The sequence below is a fragment of the Rhinolophus sinicus genome, chromosome 1, assembly GCF_057876585.1.
Source record: "Rhinolophus sinicus isolate RSI-liver-muscle chromosome 1, RSI-T2T, whole genome shotgun sequence".
In the NCBI taxonomy this organism is placed as follows: domain Eukaryota; kingdom Metazoa; phylum Chordata; class Mammalia; order Chiroptera; family Rhinolophidae; genus Rhinolophus; species Rhinolophus sinicus.
This window is the reverse complement of record NC_142501.1, coordinates 6765395-6784851: the sequence shown is the minus strand read 5'-3', so window position 1 is coordinate 6784851 and position 19457 is coordinate 6765395. Positions and strand designations below refer to the sequence as shown.

The 19457-nt window shown below is 47.3% G+C and overlaps 1 protein-coding gene across 13 annotated transcripts in view; it reads right to left on the bottom strand.

Moving 5' to 3' along the window:
• Positions 1–19457, bottom strand: part of EFCAB6 (EF-hand calcium binding domain 6) — a 218053-nt gene that overhangs the window by 35687 nt on the left and 162909 nt on the right. For all 13 annotated transcript variants that reach the window (XR_016020436.1, XM_088796050.1, XM_074326517.2 and 10 more), the window contains 4 exons: positions 18599–18793; positions 14513–14668; positions 9345–9540; positions 6074–6265 (listed from right to left, as the gene is read on the bottom strand). Coding sequence is in view for 12 of the 13 variants with exons in the window: in XM_088796050.1 (XP_088652176.1) it covers positions 6074–6265; positions 9345–9540; positions 14513–14668; positions 18599–18793 (739 nt within the window). In the remaining variant the exon portion in view is untranslated. The remainder of the gene's footprint in view (positions 1–6073; positions 6266–9344; positions 9541–14512; positions 14669–18598; positions 18794–19457) is intronic.

Sequence of the window (19457 nt, the reverse complement as noted above, 5' to 3'; positions counted from 1 at the left end):
AGTGTTCGGCAAAGTGCTCCCCCTGGCACTGCGAAGGGCATGGGGAAGCAAGCTGGCTGCGTTCGAAGCTTTTGAAATGTTCGCTGAGCTCTGGTCATTTCCGAGTTGGCAGAGACACTCATGGTGACCCGCTATCAGGGACGGTGGCGGCCACGTGGAGGCTTAAGCCCTGCCTCGTGAGCTCTGGCACAGAACTGCTGCGGTCGGACATGTAAAAGGCGTCAGGAGGGTCTGGGCGCAGATGTGTGCCTGCCCAATGAAGACGCGCTGTGATCATCAGAATGCAGAAAATGGGACGACGCCTGAAGTGCGGGGACAGGATGGGCTACACCCCTCGAGCCGCCCGTCCCCGCAGACTTCTCCTCACTCTGCTCCTCCTTCAAAGCCGAGAAGCCGGGCCCATGACTGCCTATCCTCTCTCAGCACAGAGCGGGCATCTGCAAGGCCGGTCTGCCCGCTTCCCAAATGTAGCTGGACCTGTGCCGCGCCGGCAGCGCCCGCCCCTGGTGTGTGGCCGGCCTCTCCACTTGGGCCCTCGGCCCCCACAGTCTCTTCTCCATCCAGCAGCCTCCATGACGTTTCGAAAATGTAAGTCAGGTCACGCTCCTCAGCCCGAAACCATCCCTTGCCTCTCCATGTGACGCAGTCCAAGCCGTCCCAAAGTCATTGCCAAGACCACAGGCGACAAGGCCGCTCGCCCCTCCCTTCCCTGACTGGCCCTGCGGCAGCCACACCGCTGACTCTACTCCTCAGGCCAGTGGGGCACCCTCCTGCCCCAAGTCTGCAGCTGTGTCCCCTGGCAGACCCCCCAAGCGTCACTGGGTTCACGCCCTCCCCTGCGCTGTGTCCAGGTCCCGGCTCAAATGCTCCCTGCTTAGACAGGGCGTCCTTCTGCTCCGCTTTATTTTTCTCCGTAGCACATGCTGGAATCTGACATATATGTTCTCATTCCTAATCCATCTCCCTCGCTGGAAGACAAGCCCCTGGAAGGCAGGGACCCTTCGGTTTGGTTCAGTGCTTGGTGCATAGTGGCCCCACAGGAGACGCTGGTTGATGGAAAGAGTGAATGAATCCATACAACAGGATGGATGGTACTCATCCAATGAAATCCACATTTTAGAGAAACATCAACATCATGGAAAATGGCACCGACAGCTGAGTAAGTGACAAGGCGGCTACAGCAGAGGCCGTGCCAGGGGATCCTGGAAGGGAGGCCGGGAAGCTGGAATAAGGAAGCCAAGTCTGCCTGTCATCTCAGCCAGTCAGCGACAGTGCCCAAGAGCGATTATTTAAGAGGCGGAAGGGAGGTGAGCGCTGAGCATCAGGGGGCTCCCAGCTGGAGAGCAGCAGGTCTCGGTGGGTGCTGTGGGTGCTGCGGGTGCTGTGGGTGCTATGGGTGCTGTGGGGAGCAGGGCTGCAGGGCTGGGGCGGGGTGGGGTCGTGGGGGTTGCAGTGAGCAGTTGATCAAGTGGTCTCGGTTTCTACAGCTTGTGCAACAATTCAATTGTATTTCTACATGGGCATATATCACTTTGATACAAATAAGAAATATTTATTAAAAAAAAAAGAATCTTGTAAGGGTCGGGAAATCTCCCCACAACCCCCAAATTCAACAGCCTATACGGTCTGCCCTTGACCCCGCCCCAAAGGATGTGTGTATAGTAAAGAGGATTGGAAGCAAATATACAAAAATGTGAACACTGGCTGTCCTTAGGTGTGACTTTAATTCTCTTTAAAATTATTGGTATCTTCTAAATTGTGTATAATGGACATAAATAACTTCTACAAATATTACCTTAAACCATATGAAATCGTCAATATTCAATCATTTATGACTCTAAAAATGGCAATCTCATATGATGAACCCAGTAGAAAAAATACTTTAAAATCATGGGGCTGCTTTCAAGGTCAATAAAAGTATTTCTATCCTTAGACCCCAGTTATTTTACTACTTGGACTTTTTTCTTTAGGAAATAATCCAAAATGTGGATATAGATTTATATACAAAGTATTCACAGCAGAGTAAATTACAATGGCAAAACCTGGAAAAAAATCTAAATGCTTATAAATAAGGGACTTGAAGGAATGTCATCTAGACATTTTAAATGATGTTTGGAAAACCTTTAAGTGACATGGTGCGATTTAGTGTTAAGGGGAAAAAAAGCAAGACGCATGATTCTACCGAGGGTGCCAAAGAAAATGTATACACATTTTCAGAAAGAAAAAACTATTAAAATTGTAATACTCAATATATACCAATAACAAAAGATGAACACAAGTCACGTTTGACTTCTGTAATTACAAGAGGTGCTCAAAGTGGTTCCCATCAGCGTCCAGACACTTCCGATTACGGCAAACTGCTGCTTGAGCAACGTTGACCAAAGTGTCCACTTGTATCCATTTTTTGGCACCCCCAGTATATACAGTGTTACCTCTACTATGTAAAAAAAAGCATGACGTTTGCACACCCACATTCCGGCAGTATTATTCACAACAGCTAAAACGTGGAAGCAACCCAAGGGTCTACCCACCAGTGGATGAGTAGGTAAGCAAAACATGGTCTATACATACAATGCACTATTAGACTCAAAAAGGAAGGAAATTTGGCACCTGCTACAACAGGGATGGACCTTGAAGACATCGTGCTCAGGGAAATGAGCCCGTCACAAAAGGCCGGATACTGCTTGATTTCCCTGATAAGAGGTCCCTGGAGTAGTCACATTTACAGAGACAAAGTAGAAAGGAGGTCGCCAGGGGCTGAGGGAGAAAAGCGGGGGAGTCAGTGTTTAACGGGTCGAGTTTCAGTTTTGCAAGATGCAAAGAGCTCTGGAGATGGATGGTGGTGGTGGTGATACAGCACCATGAATGCACTTACTACCACTGAACTGTGCACTTAAAAAGGGTTAAGAGGGGGCCGGCCCGGTGGCTCAGGCGGTTGGAGCTCCATGCTCCTAACTCCGAAAGCTGCCAGTTCGATTCCCACATGTGCCAGTGGGCTCTCAACCACAAGGTTGCCAGTTCAACTCCTGGAGTCCCGCAAGGGATGGTGGGCTCCGCCCCCTGCAACTAAGGTTGAACACAAGGTTGCCCTGCAACTAAGGTTGAACACAAGGTTGCCGGTTCGACTCCCACAAGGGATGGTGGGCTCCACCCCCTGCAACTAAGGTTGAACACGGCACCTTGATCTGAGCTGCCTCCCGGATGGCTCAGTTGGTTGGAGCGTGTCCTCTCAACCACAAGGTTGCCGGTTCGACTCCCGCAAGGGATGGTGGGCTGTGCCCCCTACAACTAGCAACGGCAACTGGACCTGGAGCTGAGCTGCGCCCTCCACAACTAAGACTGAAAGAACAACAACTTGAAGCTGAACTAGCACCCTCCACAACTAAGACTGAAAGGACAACAACTTGACTTGGAAAAAAGGCCTGGAAGTACACACTTTTCCCCAATAAAGTCCTGTTCCCCTTCCCCAATAAAAATCTTAAAAAAAATAAAATTAAAAAAGGGTTAAGAGGGTAAAGTTTCTGTTATGTATATTTTACCACAGTAAGAAGCTGGGGAAAATGCATTAAAAGTAGAACCATCCCTAAGGCAGTGTGGCACATGGGAAGAACTTCAGCTCCAAGGCCGGCCCTGCCTGGTGTCCAGTCCCGGCTGAGGCGGCCAGGTGGGTACCTGACTTCCGGAGCCTGTCTGTTTCACCTGTGAAACACCATCCCCTTGCTTGGTGGGGACAACAACTAAGCGAGAAAATGCATGGGCCGGGCCCAGAGCTCGGGAGGTGTCACTAAACATTAGTGGGGACGTTGTTGCTGTCATCACACCATCATCATGGGGTTTAGGTTACTGTTTTCTTTTGTACACTTTCCTGTATTTTGCAAAACATCCTTAGTGAATATGTACTTCTTTTAAAATCAGAATAACGTATAATTCACATTAAAAACAGTGAGTGGCACCATAAACAGAGGGAAAGGCAAGTCACAGACCAGGAAAAGGTATTTGCAACTCACATATGGACACAGGACTGCAACCCTGTCAGTAATTCACAGACGAGGAAGCCTGAACGGCTGAAAACATTCGAAAGTGTTCGGCCTTGCGAACCTTCGGACTGGCAGAAATGCAAAGGCCTGGTAATACATGCCAAGTGTCAGCAGGGCTGTGGAGCGTCAGGAAGTGTCACCCAAGGCTGCTGGGCACGCACTCTGCCTGGGGCACCTACGGTGGCAGCATCTGGGAAGTGGGGTGCACGCCCGCCCTCCCGCCCAGCAGTTCCCCTCAGAGCAGCCCCGTGTGTGCACAAGGAGCCAGCCACAGAGAGTGACCGGTGCTTTGTCATAACGGAGGAGACCGCAAAGAACGTACATTAACAGGATGGTGGTAACTGTCTGAACAGTCCATTCAATAGAAGATGTTCATGTAACACAAGCTTTTAATGGCAGCTTAAGTGAATGAACTAAAGCCAATGTAAGAACATGGATAAATCTTAACCCCATGACACTAAGCAAGAAAAATAAGCACAGAAGACAAAATTCAATATACTGCCATATACAGAGGGTGCCAAAAAATGTATACATATTTTTAAAAAGGGAAACTGTATTAAAATTGTAATACTCAATATATACTGATAACAAAAGATGAATACAAGTCACGTTTGACTTCGGCAATTACAAGAGGTACTCAGAGTGGTTACCATCAGCGTAATTTTAATACAGTTTTTTCCTTTCTTAAAATGTGTATACATGTTTTTGGCACCCTCTGTACATATAAAAATTTAAAACATGCAACACAATAGTACACATTGTTTAGGCATCTCCATCTAAATGACAAAGATGAAAAGCCCCCAGTCCCCAGGGGACATGGCAGTGTTTAGGGGCCTGGGGTCGGGGGAGAGACTTCTTGGGTTCACAAACCAGCTCTGCTACTCTCCATCGGGTGGCTGTGGACAAATTACTTAGTGGCGCCAGGCCCCACTGCCCTCATCTACACAATGGGATATTACTAGCGTGTACTTTGTAGTGATAATTAAAAGGATCACAGGAGTTTATATAAAGGACTAAGAAGAGTGCCTGACTCTCAGAAAGTGCTACATAATGTTTGCAGTTGTTATTATCATAATGAACCTCAAACCTTAAAAATCTCCATGTTGTTTGGTCCAGTAATCGCATGTCCAAGAATTTGTCTCAGGTAAGTGAAGAAGTATTTATGAACTTCGGTGTTCGTGCCGTATAAAAACGGGCAGTTGGAAATGACCGAAGCCTCCAGCTACAGGGGGACAGTTACATATATTCTAGTAAAGCCTGTTGTGATGTGGCTGTTGCATCCTTCACATGGATGTTTTCATCTGCCCTTCTGTGAAGGCAGGGACCAAGCTACTCGTGTGTCCATTCTCACCCGGCACAGAATGGTGATCAAAGAAACCCATGCTAGGTGAAACTAGATTGTAACTGTTGCTTATGATCTTGGCCCACTTACATTAGGAGATCAAGAAACAAGCTAAGAATATACAGCTTGTACAGCCGGAGAAGCAGCCACGGGAAGGAACGTAAGCCCTGTGGTCAGCCACTCTCCCTCCTCCAGGAAGCCCTCCCTGACTTCCTCTGGGTCCTGCTGAACATGTCTCTGTTTAAGCCCGCTGTCTCCGTATTTACCTCTACCCCAGTCTTGACCGCTACATGGCCCAGGGCCCAGCCCATAGTGGGTCCTCAACAAATGCCTCTGGAGTGGATCCCAGTTCCTCCACTGCTGCTGGCTCAGGGCCTGACAGGTAGTGGGACTCTCTTCTCTGGATATCAGATCACTTTCAGGGATCTAAAAGATTCCTGAGCACTCTACACCAAACAGACAAAAGCAAGCTTACAAACTTCTTTGAAAAGAAAATAAATTTCAAGCGAAGTAAAACATACATATTTACTTTCTAGTACTCTGTGTAGAATTGATGCCCACTTTTCATTTAGAATGAGCTGATTACATGAGGTGCTAATTTATCTAATGTGGTTTTCATCAATTATCCATTTTGCAAAAACTAATTTTAGTCCCGTTTCCAAAAGAGATGCTTATGTGCTGCAGACAGCCTTACCTTTTCAAGGAAACAGTTGAAGTTCTGGAGAAAATATTTCCAATTTATATAGGGGATTAGATGAATTCTCAGTTTTCTCAAAAAACAGTGATACTGATTGTCTGTTAGTTTGTAACAGAAATCCTTAAGAACTTGTCCAAAATCCGAAGCCTTTACAAACCCAGTGTCCTCTTTATCGAATGCAGAAAATGCCTAAAAAAAAAAGACAGATGCTACTGTCAAGTGAATACTTCAAAAATATTTTTCTTAAGTACTGCTTCTGCTGAATGCAAATGAAATCAAGTGCATGCAAGTCCCATGTAAATTCTAAATTACTTAACAAATACACCACGATCGTGACAGGTAAGATGTGTGTACAGCATAAGAACGTATGTGTCGGAGGGAAACTTGCTTTACCCCTTCCTATTTAGATACGAATTTGAAGAGGAATGAAGAGGCCCCCTGGCCCCCAGTAACTTGCCCAAGGTCTTTCGATCATTAAATTCTAGCTCCTTTGAGCATAAATCGTCTGTAACAGGAGGTTCAGGTGCAATCTGACGCAGGGGGTGGGGCAGGGGTGTCCAGCTAGGAGTCTGACGTTGGAAATGGCCAGGAGGAGGGGTCAATGGATCCCTCCCCCAATTACACCCTAGCCTGAGGCTTGGCCACTGAGGCTGCTGTCCTTTCTCCATCCTCGGCCTGAGCTCGCGAGCCCTCCCCTTACAGGAAGACCCCCACGGCCCTGTGCCTGGGCCGGAGGGGCTGGGCAGACAGTGCCAACCCAACAGTACAGTAGTCAAACTGAAAAAGTGCAAAACTGTGCTATAAAAGGAAAGCACATTTTTTTTCCATCTGTCGAAACAAAATCATTCATTTTTATTGCACTAGGAAATTTGTATCAAGCGGTAGGTTAAGATCTTTTTTAAGTAAGAATTTAATGTTCTTGCAGACCCCAAACCAAATTCCCTTGCAGTTAATTCTCATTCAGAGTTAATTAGGCACACCCCATCAGCCCATGGGTGGCGTTATATGTGTAATCAAATTAACCTTAAAATACTCCATAGCTTCAAATTTGTATTTAGCCTGTGGCAATATGAGGTAGCTGTGTAGAGTGGGAAAACCTCTGGCCCCACGGTCAGGAAGCAGAGTCTGAACTGTGGCTGTGTTGCCCCCCATAAGCCCTTAACCTCTCTGAGCTTAGCTCCTTCGTCATAAAAAAGAGGGACTGCCTAACTCATGTTTCTAAGTTTCACTATGGCAACCTGAAAGCGCACCTGTCCAGGTCCCTGACACCTAGCGGATCTCAATAGAGAAGGAGAATGGTCATAGAAACATTCTCCTTCTGAGCACTCTGGGTTCCCAGGGTGTTAGGAGGCATGGCGGTACTGTGACATGAGCACCGAGAGACGCTCAGCGGACCTACGCGGCAGCCTTGGCACCCGCACTCCCTGGGTCTGTGGTCTGTGTGGCTTCCCCGTGTCAGCTCAGCCTGCCAAGCCTGGATCAAATGTGAAAAGGCGGGAAATCTATAAAATTCTGCACAAAGGATCTTGGTTGTTATGTCCGAAACAAGAGGCATCCGAGGCACGTCTCCAGTGATAGGTAGACATGCACACACGCATCGGTATTCTCTGATCGCTGCCCCTTCAACATCACCATGCCTTCCTCTGCTCACGGCCTCTAATGCCCTCTCTCCCTCAGCCCACCAGCCACTCTCTTGGCCAGAGAAACTCACTTTCTCGCTTAAAACCTCATCGCCTAAGGAGTTCCTCCCAAAGGTTCCATGGACCCCAGTCTGAGAAACACCCTGACAGGCCTTCAGTGGTGCCACTTTAAGATGGAAGAAGGCAAAGCCATCCTGCAAATGGCTTTATCTGGCCTGCACAGGGCTTCTGAAAAATCTGAAATATGTGCTGACATTTGGAAATCAGGAGGCTTCAGAGCTTCTCATAAAAACCCAAAGGATTTAGGAACACTGGGCCCACTTTCAGCTCAGCAATAGTCGGCCAGGGCTGAGGAGAAGCGGCCCTGTCTCCAGGGCCGTGCCTCTGGCTGGGCCCCACCTGGCTCCCTTCGTTACTTAGCTTATTCCTGGTCCCTGTGCACGTCCGAGTTTGCAGACCACTCAGCCAGGGCAGTCTCGAGCATGAGCTCTGGTGTTGAAAGGTGTACAGATAGGTTTTCTAGATGACCCACATCATTTTCATACTAATTTTTCTTTAGATAATCATCAAAATAAAGACATATAAATGTTAAATCCTTAAAAAGAATTCCTAGATGCAGAATAAAAAGAACAAACATCTGCTCTCCAAGACACACGCCGAGTGAGCTGGCCTTCCAGAACATTCTCAAGTTGGCTGGGCTGCCCCTGCCTTTCTCCTTCTCTCCCCACGAATCCCTTCCACTTGGACTCCAGAGCCTTACTTGCCTACTGAGGGGTCTTCACTCACGCTGGGGATTGAGCAAATGTGTCCTAGGTTTCTGAGCGGGTGTGTGAGTCTGCACGTGCAGACAGAGAGCCAGCCCTGCTCTGACGGGCTGTCGGGCAGGGCCTGCCAGCTTCTCATCCCCATGTCGTTAGACGGCGAGACCTGCCTTCTGCAGACAGCATCTCCTCTCCTCACTGCGGCTGCCGGGAAACTCACATGTGGACCCGTCTGGGGGACCATGACCTCGCCAGCAGTGGGGCCTCAGCGTTATTTTCCGAGGACTCTGGCTCAGCACACAGCACCACCCCCACGTACAGCAGGTCTCACTCAGCACGCTCTACGGTATTACACAGATGTCAGCCTAAATGTTAGCGTGCTCAGGGGTCGCCCTTCTCACACCCTCGCCTGGCTCCTGCCAGCCTTCACGGTGAGTCTCTGCCCCAGCCTGGCCCTGGCCAACCTCGTCATGTCCACCTGACGTCACTTATCTCCCTGGCCCAGTGCTCGCCGGATGTGCTGAGCCCGTTCTCCCCTGGAGGCCTCTGACTGCTGCCCTCTGCCTGGAACCCCCTGTGCTCACCCCAGACCCAGCATCTGCCAAACACGCAGCACTTCTGCCTCCGAGAACACATGCTGGGTGGGGTACAATCAGGGTAGCTTTTTATCGAGCAAAACTGGATAAACATTTGCTCAAATGAACAATGTGGTCTTGACCCACTCATCTGAGTCCTGACACCTGAAGGACAGCAGAGAGAGGCGGAGGGGGTCCTGGAGGAGGGCGCGGGCTGAGGTCACTTCTCACGGGCTGACATGAGTCCCAGAGCGGAGTTTCCAGGATGAAAGCACTTTGCCGTCTGCCGTACCTCTGACAAAGCCGGACTGGAAGAGGCAACCACTTTCTGGATGTTCCTCAGAACCTCCTCTGGGTTTAACGTGGCAAAATTGACTGGCACGTCCTCTTCTTTTTCTTTTGGCTGAGGTCTTGATGGCTTGCTATGCTCCATTGCTCGCAAGAATTCAAGGGAATCGATGGAATTATTCTGCCAGCTGACCCCCCAGCTTGTCGCAAAAGAAAGAAGAGAATATATTAATTAAAAAAATCACATCACTTATTCATTCAACAAACACTGCTGAGCACAGCACCGTGTGGAGAATGTGAGATAAGACACTGTTCTCTGGCCTGTGGGTGCATGCCTACCAATGACCGGTGACAGTAGGAGGGCACACTCAGAAGCTACATTACGAGGGGACAAGGTCAGGGCGCTGAGAGGTGAGACTACAGGGACACAGTGGCCAGCCGGGGAGGCCACAGACTGTCCTGCCCTGAAGCTCTGACACTTGAAGGCTGGCCAACAGGGCTCACAGCTTCGGAGAGTAGGAGATGGGCAGAGGAGCCCGGCTAAGGGGTCTGGTCCGTGACGGGTAAACGAAGGCACCTCAGCAGGGACGTGACCCTGGCAGCGTAGTATCACGGGGAGATACACATGACAGTGGGGTCAGAGACGGTCTGGAGGCAAGACAGTGGGGGTGGGGCAAAGGCAAGACGGGATGGTGGAGGCAGGGGTTGTGGTCATGGCGACCTCAGCTAACGAGGGTCTGCACCGAGAAGTGCCAGGGGAATATGAAGAGAAGAGAAACAGGCCAGAGACAGTGAGAAGGGAAACAGAGGTACTCAGTGAAACATATGATGAGTCTGTTTCAAGGATGGTTGAAACTGAGTTGTCAAGCTGAAAGCACTCAAAAGGTATTTTTACAAAACCTATATAGCTTAGTGTTTTCTCCAATAAAAATTCCATCTGAGTTTTTATGTTTATGTCAACAAGGACGTCCATGGAGAAACAGAGGCCCCTTCCTGCCCTTGACGCCAACAACAGAAGAAAACCCTTTTAAATTCTAAAAGAATATGCTGTGAGAGAAAAACCCAAGTGTCCTGAGAACAGGGAGCGCATTTATTAAAGATGTAAAATCATTCGAAACACAGTTTAACTGCGTTCACGTTCTGTGACTTAAGTCCTCTGGGCACTCCTGGCACTTTTACACCGAAACTTCCTTTCAGCAGGATGGAGTGGACTGTCAAAGGAGAACAGTTTGGAACGTTGGAAAGCTGGAGAGAGAAGTTTCTAGTGACTCAGATATGTTTCTAAAGAAAACAAGCCAAGAGCTGTGCGTTTCCAACCCACAGCTGCAGACCAGCCTTCCCGGGGCCTCACGGCATTGGCCCATGTGACGGAGACGAGGAGGAAAGGATAATCAGCTCTATTTCAGCAGCAGGATAAACTGCCAACTTGGTATTAAAATTTAGTAATAAAATCAAATGCATATGCTAATCTCCTCAGCATTATTTAGAAAAGTCTATTTTGGATCTAGAAAAGAATAATCTACATATAATTACAAATAACAGAGATGTTTATCATCAAGAGGTCTTTGAGAAGAAACAAGCAACGGAGCGATGGATCCTTATTAAGGTTTCAATTCGCAAAAAAGTTGATCACCCCCATTGAAAGGTGGACTGAAAAATTCCATAGTCCTTTTGTTGTTGTTTATAAAAGTATCAAGCCTAACTATGTTTTAAAAGACGCTCTTATAATCATTTAGTTAATTATTTATCTGGTGCTACTTTTCCATGATTTATTCATTGAATGCATATGAATTCTTGTTCAGCTGGAAATAGATTTACTGAGAGGAGACCTGTGCAAGGAAGAAGAGACCACATAGGCATTTGAAGATGAAATGGTCCTCCTTTTACACACACACACACACACACACACACACACACAGGACTTGTTGAATACAATGGAGCAATGTTTTCCAAATTTCAAGGGAAAATGATTTTCTCCCTAGGATTCTATGTGCAGACAAGCTAGCAATCTGTGTGAAGGAGAATAAAAAAATTTTCAGATAAACAAAAACTCAGAAAATTTGCTTTCCATCCACCCTTTCTAAGGAAATTACTTCAGGAAGTACTCCAGCAAACTAAGAATGTAAATTAAAAGACAAAAAGACATGAGAGTTTGGAAACAGGGGCTTCCACCCAGGAGAACAGTGAGGGCAGCCCAGGCTGCTCTTGGGCAGCAGACGGGAACAGGAGGATGGGGCCAGGCTCTAGGTTGGACGGCACCAGGGAAAAAACCCAAGAGAATCGAAAGTGGGACGGAATGCTGGGGAAAGTGGAAGGTTGACAAATTATACTGTACCTGAGCCCTGTGTTCCTAGAAACCAATGGCAGTTAAAGAAATCACCCTCCCTTTACGTCCTTGGAAATGGCTTGCAGCAAAAAACCACCCTTTCTGCATATGACTTGGGAAAGGCTCATGGGTGTCCCCAGGTTTGCCTATGACAAGGCGGATCTCCAAATTCCCAGTCTCATAAATGATTAGCTGAAGGTTTGTATTTACTGACCAATCTGGACAAAATACCTGCTAACTTGACCCAACTTTAATTAAGCTTGTCTCCTTCCCACAGACCCCAGAGTTTGACCCACCCTCACCCTGAGCCAGTGTCGGAATGTGGAGCAGTCCCACCTTAATGGCCATTCCTGAGACTCTGACCACAACTGTCTGATCACACTACTTACTCACACATCTCATTCCCCCATACTCAGTTCTTTCTCGCTTTTTAAATTCTGCCTAAACTTTGAGATGCTTACAGATTTCCTGGTCAGAGTACTCTCCCTATTGCAACAATTCCCCTTCCCCTATAACAACAGCCCTCCCCTCCCTATTGCAATAAAGTCTTTTCAAATAAAGTCTCTCTTTACTAAGTCTGGATTTGTCTTTCTTTGACAAGGTAAAATAAAGGGAAATAGTTCAAGAAAAACAAAAAGGAAATTAAAAACTTCAGGAAACAACCTATCCAATAAAATCACAATATAAATATGAAGCGACTTAATAATAACAATAGATTACAATGGAAAGAGCTGAAAAACATAGATTTTATTTAAGGAGGAGTTCCTAGGGAAACCCAAAGGGAACAGAAGGGACAAAAACAAGGATGCTGGAGGAAATCAACAGCTACAGTAACATTAAACACAGCCCAACTCCCATCCAAACGAAAGGCATGGGAACCAGACTCAGAGATGACACATATTTGGGAATTACCAGACAGGAAATGTAAATGAACTATGTAAAAAACTCTAACAGAAAATGTAGACAGCATGCAAGGGCAAATGGATAATGTAACTAGAGAGATGGAAACTCTTAAGAAAGTATCAAAGGAATTGCTGGAAATAAAAAGCAGTGTAATGACAGCAAAGAATGCCTCTGATGGATTCACCAGTAGGCTGAACATAGTAAAGGAGAAAAACCACTGAGCTTGAAGCATGTCAATAAAAACTTCCCAAATTGAAATGCAAAGAGAAAAATGAATGGAAAACAAAGAAACAACCAAACAAAACAGAATATCCAAAAACTGTGGGACATTTTCAAAAAGTGTAATAGCTGCATAATTGGATACCAGAGGAGGAAAAAAGAGAAAGGAGGGGAAAAAATTGAAGTAATAAAGGCCAAGAATTTTCCAAAATTAATGGTACAGATCTAGGTAGCTCAGAGAACACCAAGCATGATAAGTACCAAAGAGTCAACACCTACGCAAACCATATTCAAACTGTAGAAAGCTGAAGAAAAAAAAATCTTGAAAGAAGCCAGAAGAAGGAGGGACCTTATCTACAGAGGTACAAACATAAGAATTGCACAGTATTTCTCATCAGAAATCATGCAAGCAAGAAAAGAGTGGACTAAAATATTTAGTGTTGAATGTAAGAAAATCACCAACCAAGAATTCTATGTCCAGTAAAATTATCCTTCAGAAGTGAAGGAGAAATAAAGACTATCTCAGACACACAAAAACTGAGGGAATTCATCGTCTGCTGCCCTGCCCTGCAAGAAATGCAAAAGACATTCTTCAGAGAGAAAGAAAGTCATATAGGTCAGAAACTTGGATTGCCATAAAGAAAGGAAGAGCATCGGAGAAGGGATAAATGAAGGAAAAATAACATCTTCTATTTTTCTAACTCTTAGTTGATCTAATACATGATTGTTCAACGTAACAGCAGCAGTCCCGTGGGTGACTACAGCACGTGGGTAAGTGCAGCGAATGACAGCAGTGCTACCAGTGACAGCAGAAGGCTGTGGACTGCTCCGTTCTAAGACCCCTGCTCCACCCATGAAGTGACACTGTTATCTGAAACTGCACTTAGGCTAATTGTTAGTGTATATGGAAAATTCTAAAGCAACCACTAAAAGAAGGAGATTTACCAGTGGGGTTGAGTTAGGGGTTTAATTCGTGATAACAATTACGTGGAAACTAAGCAAACAGAAAAATAAGATAAATATTAACTACAGGGCAAACAAAATACTCTCTAGGAAAGGGAAAGTGATCGCCTCGTCACAATAATATAAACCTTGACTATTGATTTACCCAAAATTGAGATGCAGCAATGTGGGGAGCCTGCAAAGATGTTTGTGTGTGTTTCCATGGGGTGGTAGAGGCTTGAGGGGGTCAGGTGGGTGGTGGTATGTGAGGGGTGAAAAAAAGTTAAATCCGCATCTTCCCGGTAGGAAGTCAACAGACGCAGCCTAACAGTAAAAAATTCAAGAAGCAGTTGTGTAATGTGTCGCTTAGGAATACGGAGTTAAACACGCAAAGACATCCGTTACAAGTACTGGAAGTTGTTGACTCGGGGGATGGGAAACGAGGAGAGAGGCAGGGCAAAGGGGCTGTTTTGAATAAACCTTGTCGAGCTGTCTGAGTCCTGCCAAAGTGTATGAATAACTTGGGTAAAATGAAAACTGAAGTTGAAAGGGACGATTATGCGGCTGAGACACAGCAGGAAACGTCACGCAGCTGTCAGGCTGCTTTCCCTTTTTGCTGTGGGGTAGCTCAAGCCCGTTACAATGCAGCCCGGGCAACGGAAGAGGGGGAGGGAGGTTCCTTGGACGTCGAAAGGCTCTTTGAGTGGACAGAGGAGGAGAAGTGAAAGCAGTGCACCCGCACACCGAGTTCTGTGAGGAACAGCCAGCTCCTCAAAGCCGACCTGTCTAGAAGCTCGGCCAGCTCCTCGTCCTTCAGGGGACAGCCGCAGTCCTGCAGCACTTTCTGCATCTCGCATACGGAGAGGAAGCCACTTTGGGACTTATCCAGTTTGGTGAGCGCTTCGCTGATGGCTTGATAACGGTCCTTAAGCTTATCCCTGAAAGAGAGTGCGTTTCAGACCCACACGTAAATCAGGAAAACAGTTTCTTTCAAGCAAGCATTTCATGATCATTCCAACATGGTGATTTGATGGCGCGTCTAAGAACTGCTGCTGAAGACGTTTTGCAGCCTTGGTGTAACATTGACACGGAAATGTTTTCTGGGGGAAAACGCTGTAAGTCTGTATCATTATCATTAACAAAACTACATTAGAGAGATCACCGCCTTGTCTTTTTACTAGAATTGGTACTTTAAGAACGGGACCAAGCAAGAAAACACTGCAGTGATATTACAGATATGTGGGACATACACCTTGATTCTCTTCAAGAAGAGTCACGAAGCATCTGTTACGGGCCTGCAGCCACTCTTGGTGTCAGGATACATCTAGTGAGTTGAACCGGCCCCACTAGAAGTTACATTCCCACAGGACAGGGCCAACCCTAAACAGAAGGCATCCGTGCCCAGCACGGGGGTTAGTGGGTTAGCAGCGAGCTGGTGAACGGGATGGGGCTGGCCCACCGTGGAAGGAGGCTGCACTTCCAGCAGGGAGGTACAGATAGGTGTCACTCGGAAGGTGACAGGTGGGCAAGGGGAGGTGAAGGAGGCAGTGGGGGGTCCCGAACAGCCAGTGCTAAGGCCTGCAGGAATGCAGGTGTGCACGAGGAGGGCAGAGGGGCTCTGTCCTGTCAGTGCTGCAGGGGGGCGGCAGGAGGGGGCCATGGAACCTCACTTTTTATCTGGTACTTTGCTAAGACACAGCCACCATCTGTGCACGGCACTGGCCAATCAGGAGCTTCCTCACATGCCCTCTCCCATTCATTCTTCTCACCAACCCTGCAGGGGTGCTGGGTGGCGATCACCCCCACTGCAGAGATGAGGAACAAGATAGCGCCCGGCCTGGGGTGGAGTCAGGGCCCCCAGGCTCTGCCCTCGTAGGGAACACAGTGTCCCCTGAGCTCCCGTTTGAGGGTGATTTTCTTGTAGAACGTGTTCAAGTTTCTATGCCTTCATTTTTCAGGAAAATTCTTCCCTGACAAAATAGTTACTGTTAAGGTACCAAGGGAGTGTGGACATCTTTAAGAATGGGCAATCTTGCACTTGACCTATGGTGGACTGATTATAAATTCCATAACCTCGAGTGATCTCAGTCTCTAAAAAAGCTCTTGCTATCACACTGAGTGACCAATGTGCTTGTCTGACAGGCTCAGACTGTGGGGTTTCTACTCGGGGTAAAGAATATGCTAGAAACTGTAAACATGGGACCTGCCGGTCTCCACCTCAGACATGTATTTGTGGAGAAGGCAGTTTCTTGAGCACGCCTGGAAAAAAATCATCCATAGGAACAGGAAAGTCCGAAGTCCAGAAGAGGAGATGTTAAGTGGGAATGACTTTGAAGCTACAGGGTCTCCTGCTCCCTCCCCCCTCCCTCCAGTGGGGGAGCTGCCTGACATCTGATACCAGTGGCACTGACCCTCCCTGAATGGATACCAACAGCAGTGACATTCTGGCTTCCCTTACAGGTGTGTGTGGAATTCAGTCCCATGTCACAGAATGATTATTCGTCATCGCAACTATTGTATTGCACTTAGTCCTTCAAAACGAAAGCAAGTGAAGGTATAAAAAATCAAAACATTTTTGGCGATCCAGGTTCTTAGAACATTGAGGCCTTCAGCATTTCTGGGACTGGTTTCCCTTGCAGAGGAAATGTGTGCAGAGGAAATGGGGGCTGAGAGCACAGACCACGCCACACGGCCGGACAGAACCGGTGTGAGCCGACGCTCAGGGACGGGCTGCTGCGGCTCTGGGTCCCTGTCCCGGTCCTGGTTTGGACAACGAGACAGAAGCCTGAAGAGGCCACTGTCAGGGCCAGTGGGATGGCCACAGAGCCCCTCCCACACAGCCTGGCCCGTTGGCACGGCCGGAACTGCTGGTGTCGCTCCTCCACCTCTCAGTTTGCCTCAGAACAGGCCGTGCTTACATGGCTCGTTCCCTCTGGCTGCACTGATTCTGAATCTTCAACTCGGGCTCGGGCAAAAAGAGCAAGGGGTGCAAAATAAGTTCAAAAGAAAGTCTTTCTTAACTTTTAAAATATATTTAGGGCACGCCAAAACAAAATCAATTCCCTTAGGTTTAAGAGGCAAAAATATACCATTTTGGGTCATGTTCATCGAACATGACTCCCATCTATCAATCTTCTCAGAGTTTCAGTAGCAGTGAGGAGGTGAAAAGTCCTGGCAACACTGAATCTTACGGATTATCTGGACGACCCACTGACACCGAAGTTTAAAAGCGGGCCATTCCGAAGGGCAGAGTTTCTTGGCCATTCTATAATCTGACGTCTTTGAGAAAACAGAAGTCAGTCACGCATTTGTACGAAATCAGGATTATGTTAGTAAGAGAGTAAGATTGTGGCCAAGAGGACGGCGTGCGTGGGAGTCAGTCCACTGAGCTTGGTGATCAGAAATGCATCGTCTGGTGGCACGTTGTTGTCTCAGCTACGGATCCACACTCACACAGTAAGTAGGAACACAGAAGAGAAAGAATGTGCCGTGTGGGTGCCAAGGACGGGGGCTTCCTCTCAGTCTCATTACTCACACGTGGCAGGAGAGAAGGGAAGGGAAGACATGAGTGGGTAATGAGGCCAGCCCAGTCTGATAAAGATAAATTCCATTTCTTGCATTAGTTTTATGGCATATTTGATTTATACAATCTTATGCATATTTTTAGTTTAAAATTCACAAAGTCAATTCTCTTTATAACTCAGTAACTTAGACATAATTCAGGGGCATTTCAGCCATTCCATTTCATCTCTCTGTCCTTGGGGTTCTTACTTCCTTTGGGGGGCATTCTTTAGCAAGTCATTCACTCATTTGAGGTGGTGGGGACAGAGAGCTGAAGTGACAGATGAAAGACAGACAGACACACAGTTAAGAGCCATGAGGAGCAGCGCTGTGGAGCTGGAAGCAGAGTCCCCGGCCTGGGCAGAGCTGACGGGTGACCACCAGGGACTGAAACTGACCAAGAAAACCTGTCCTTTACTTTATGGTCACGTGAAAGATGTGGCAAAATTGTCTCCCAGGTTCTCAGTTTTTAAGACAGGACATTGGCAGCTAGTTTTAAACTTTGAAAATAATCGTGCACAGTCCCACCCTCCAAATACAACACGTTCCCTTTGCACCTCTTTTGGTCCCTTACGGACAGACACATACGTCTGACGTAGTTCCAACCACGGTACGCAGAGGGTTTGAAATGTCATTTCCAATTAGCCTTTTATCACAGCATGTCCCACAGTCTCATGATGCTACTTGCAGGAGGCATACACTGTGTCATGTTCTTTGGGGCCACACTTTTCAAGCCAGGGAAGTCACAGGACTGGCAGGGGGTCCTTTTGTTGAGAACTCACAGCAAGTCAGGCCTTCCCACTGCTGTGATGGCGCTTCTGCATTATGTCTGTGGGGTAAAGTCCCCAAAATAGAAGCACTGAGTTAAAGAATATGTCTGTTCATCCATCCATCCACCCACCCATCTAGCCATCCATCCATCCAACAAATATTCACGGATGCTGACCAGGTGTCAGGCCCTGGGTACAGACAGGCACGTCTTTATGAAACTCCGTTCTAGTTGGGCCAGCGATGGGCCGGCAATATGCAGTAAACACCTAAAAGGGACAATTCTCAAGGGCAACCTACAAAATATGACTGACACAGGGTCTGTGTGACCGGGTAAGGTGGGGTAGGCTTATAGCTCTTGAACTCCTGTAGAGTTCTGTGACTCAGCACTGATTTCTAGAATCTCCAGCAGTGAACGAGTCTTACAATTTCAAGATGACCTCACCAGCACTGGGAGCGGCTGCTTGCAAACAGCATGTGTTACAGGGTGACTGTGGAACACACAGCCAGCTCCTGGCCCCACAGGCGGGCCAGCTCACCTGGCTGGCACAGCCTTCTCTGCGCTCTGCTGCAGCTCTCTGATCTCCTCTTGCACCTGCTGTGGCTTTGTGAAGTGACCCATGAAGTTGAAGTAATCGTCTGCATAGGGCCGATGAGTGTCCACTGAATAGCGAATCCCCAGCTTCTGCAAAAAGTCTTGGTAAGTTATGTGCCCTCTTCCCTCGGTGTCATACCTGTAAAGACAAACAAAACTCTCATCAGGAGCTGCCGAGCGGTGTTGGTACTCAGGGTTGTGACGAGACCCGGGAGGGCTCCCGTAGCTCCTTACCACGCAGCGTACTCTGCAGACCAGCAGCGCCGGCTCACCTGGCGTCACAGGTGCAGAGCCTCGGGCCTCAGCCCAGACCTGATGTGAGCCTGCATTTAACAAGGTCCCCAGGCGGTTCATGGCACGTTGAAGTTTGAAACCCACCACTGCCCAAATCCACAGAAAGCTCACCTCATGTAAGGGGGTCTCAGCCCACCCCACGAGCTGGCAACCAAATTCGCTCACCTGACATTCTGATACACAGTTGTGACCATAGAAAATTTAGATCAACCCTTTCATTCATTCAATAGTTTTGTATTGATCACCTACATGTAAAGGAACTATTAAGGTTTAGAAGAGAATCCTTCAAAAAGCATGTTCAATCTTAAAACTCAAATAAATGAATGCCACTTGATTCAAATTTCTCTTTGAAGCAATGCCAATTACATACGAGAGAGGCTAGTAAGGAAAACAAGATAAGAATTCGGCAATGTACCTTTTATGTCATTTTCTATTACTGAGATTTTTCTGAATTATAATTCAATATTTAAAAAGGCATAATGGAGCATTTCTTATCTCCCAACATTATT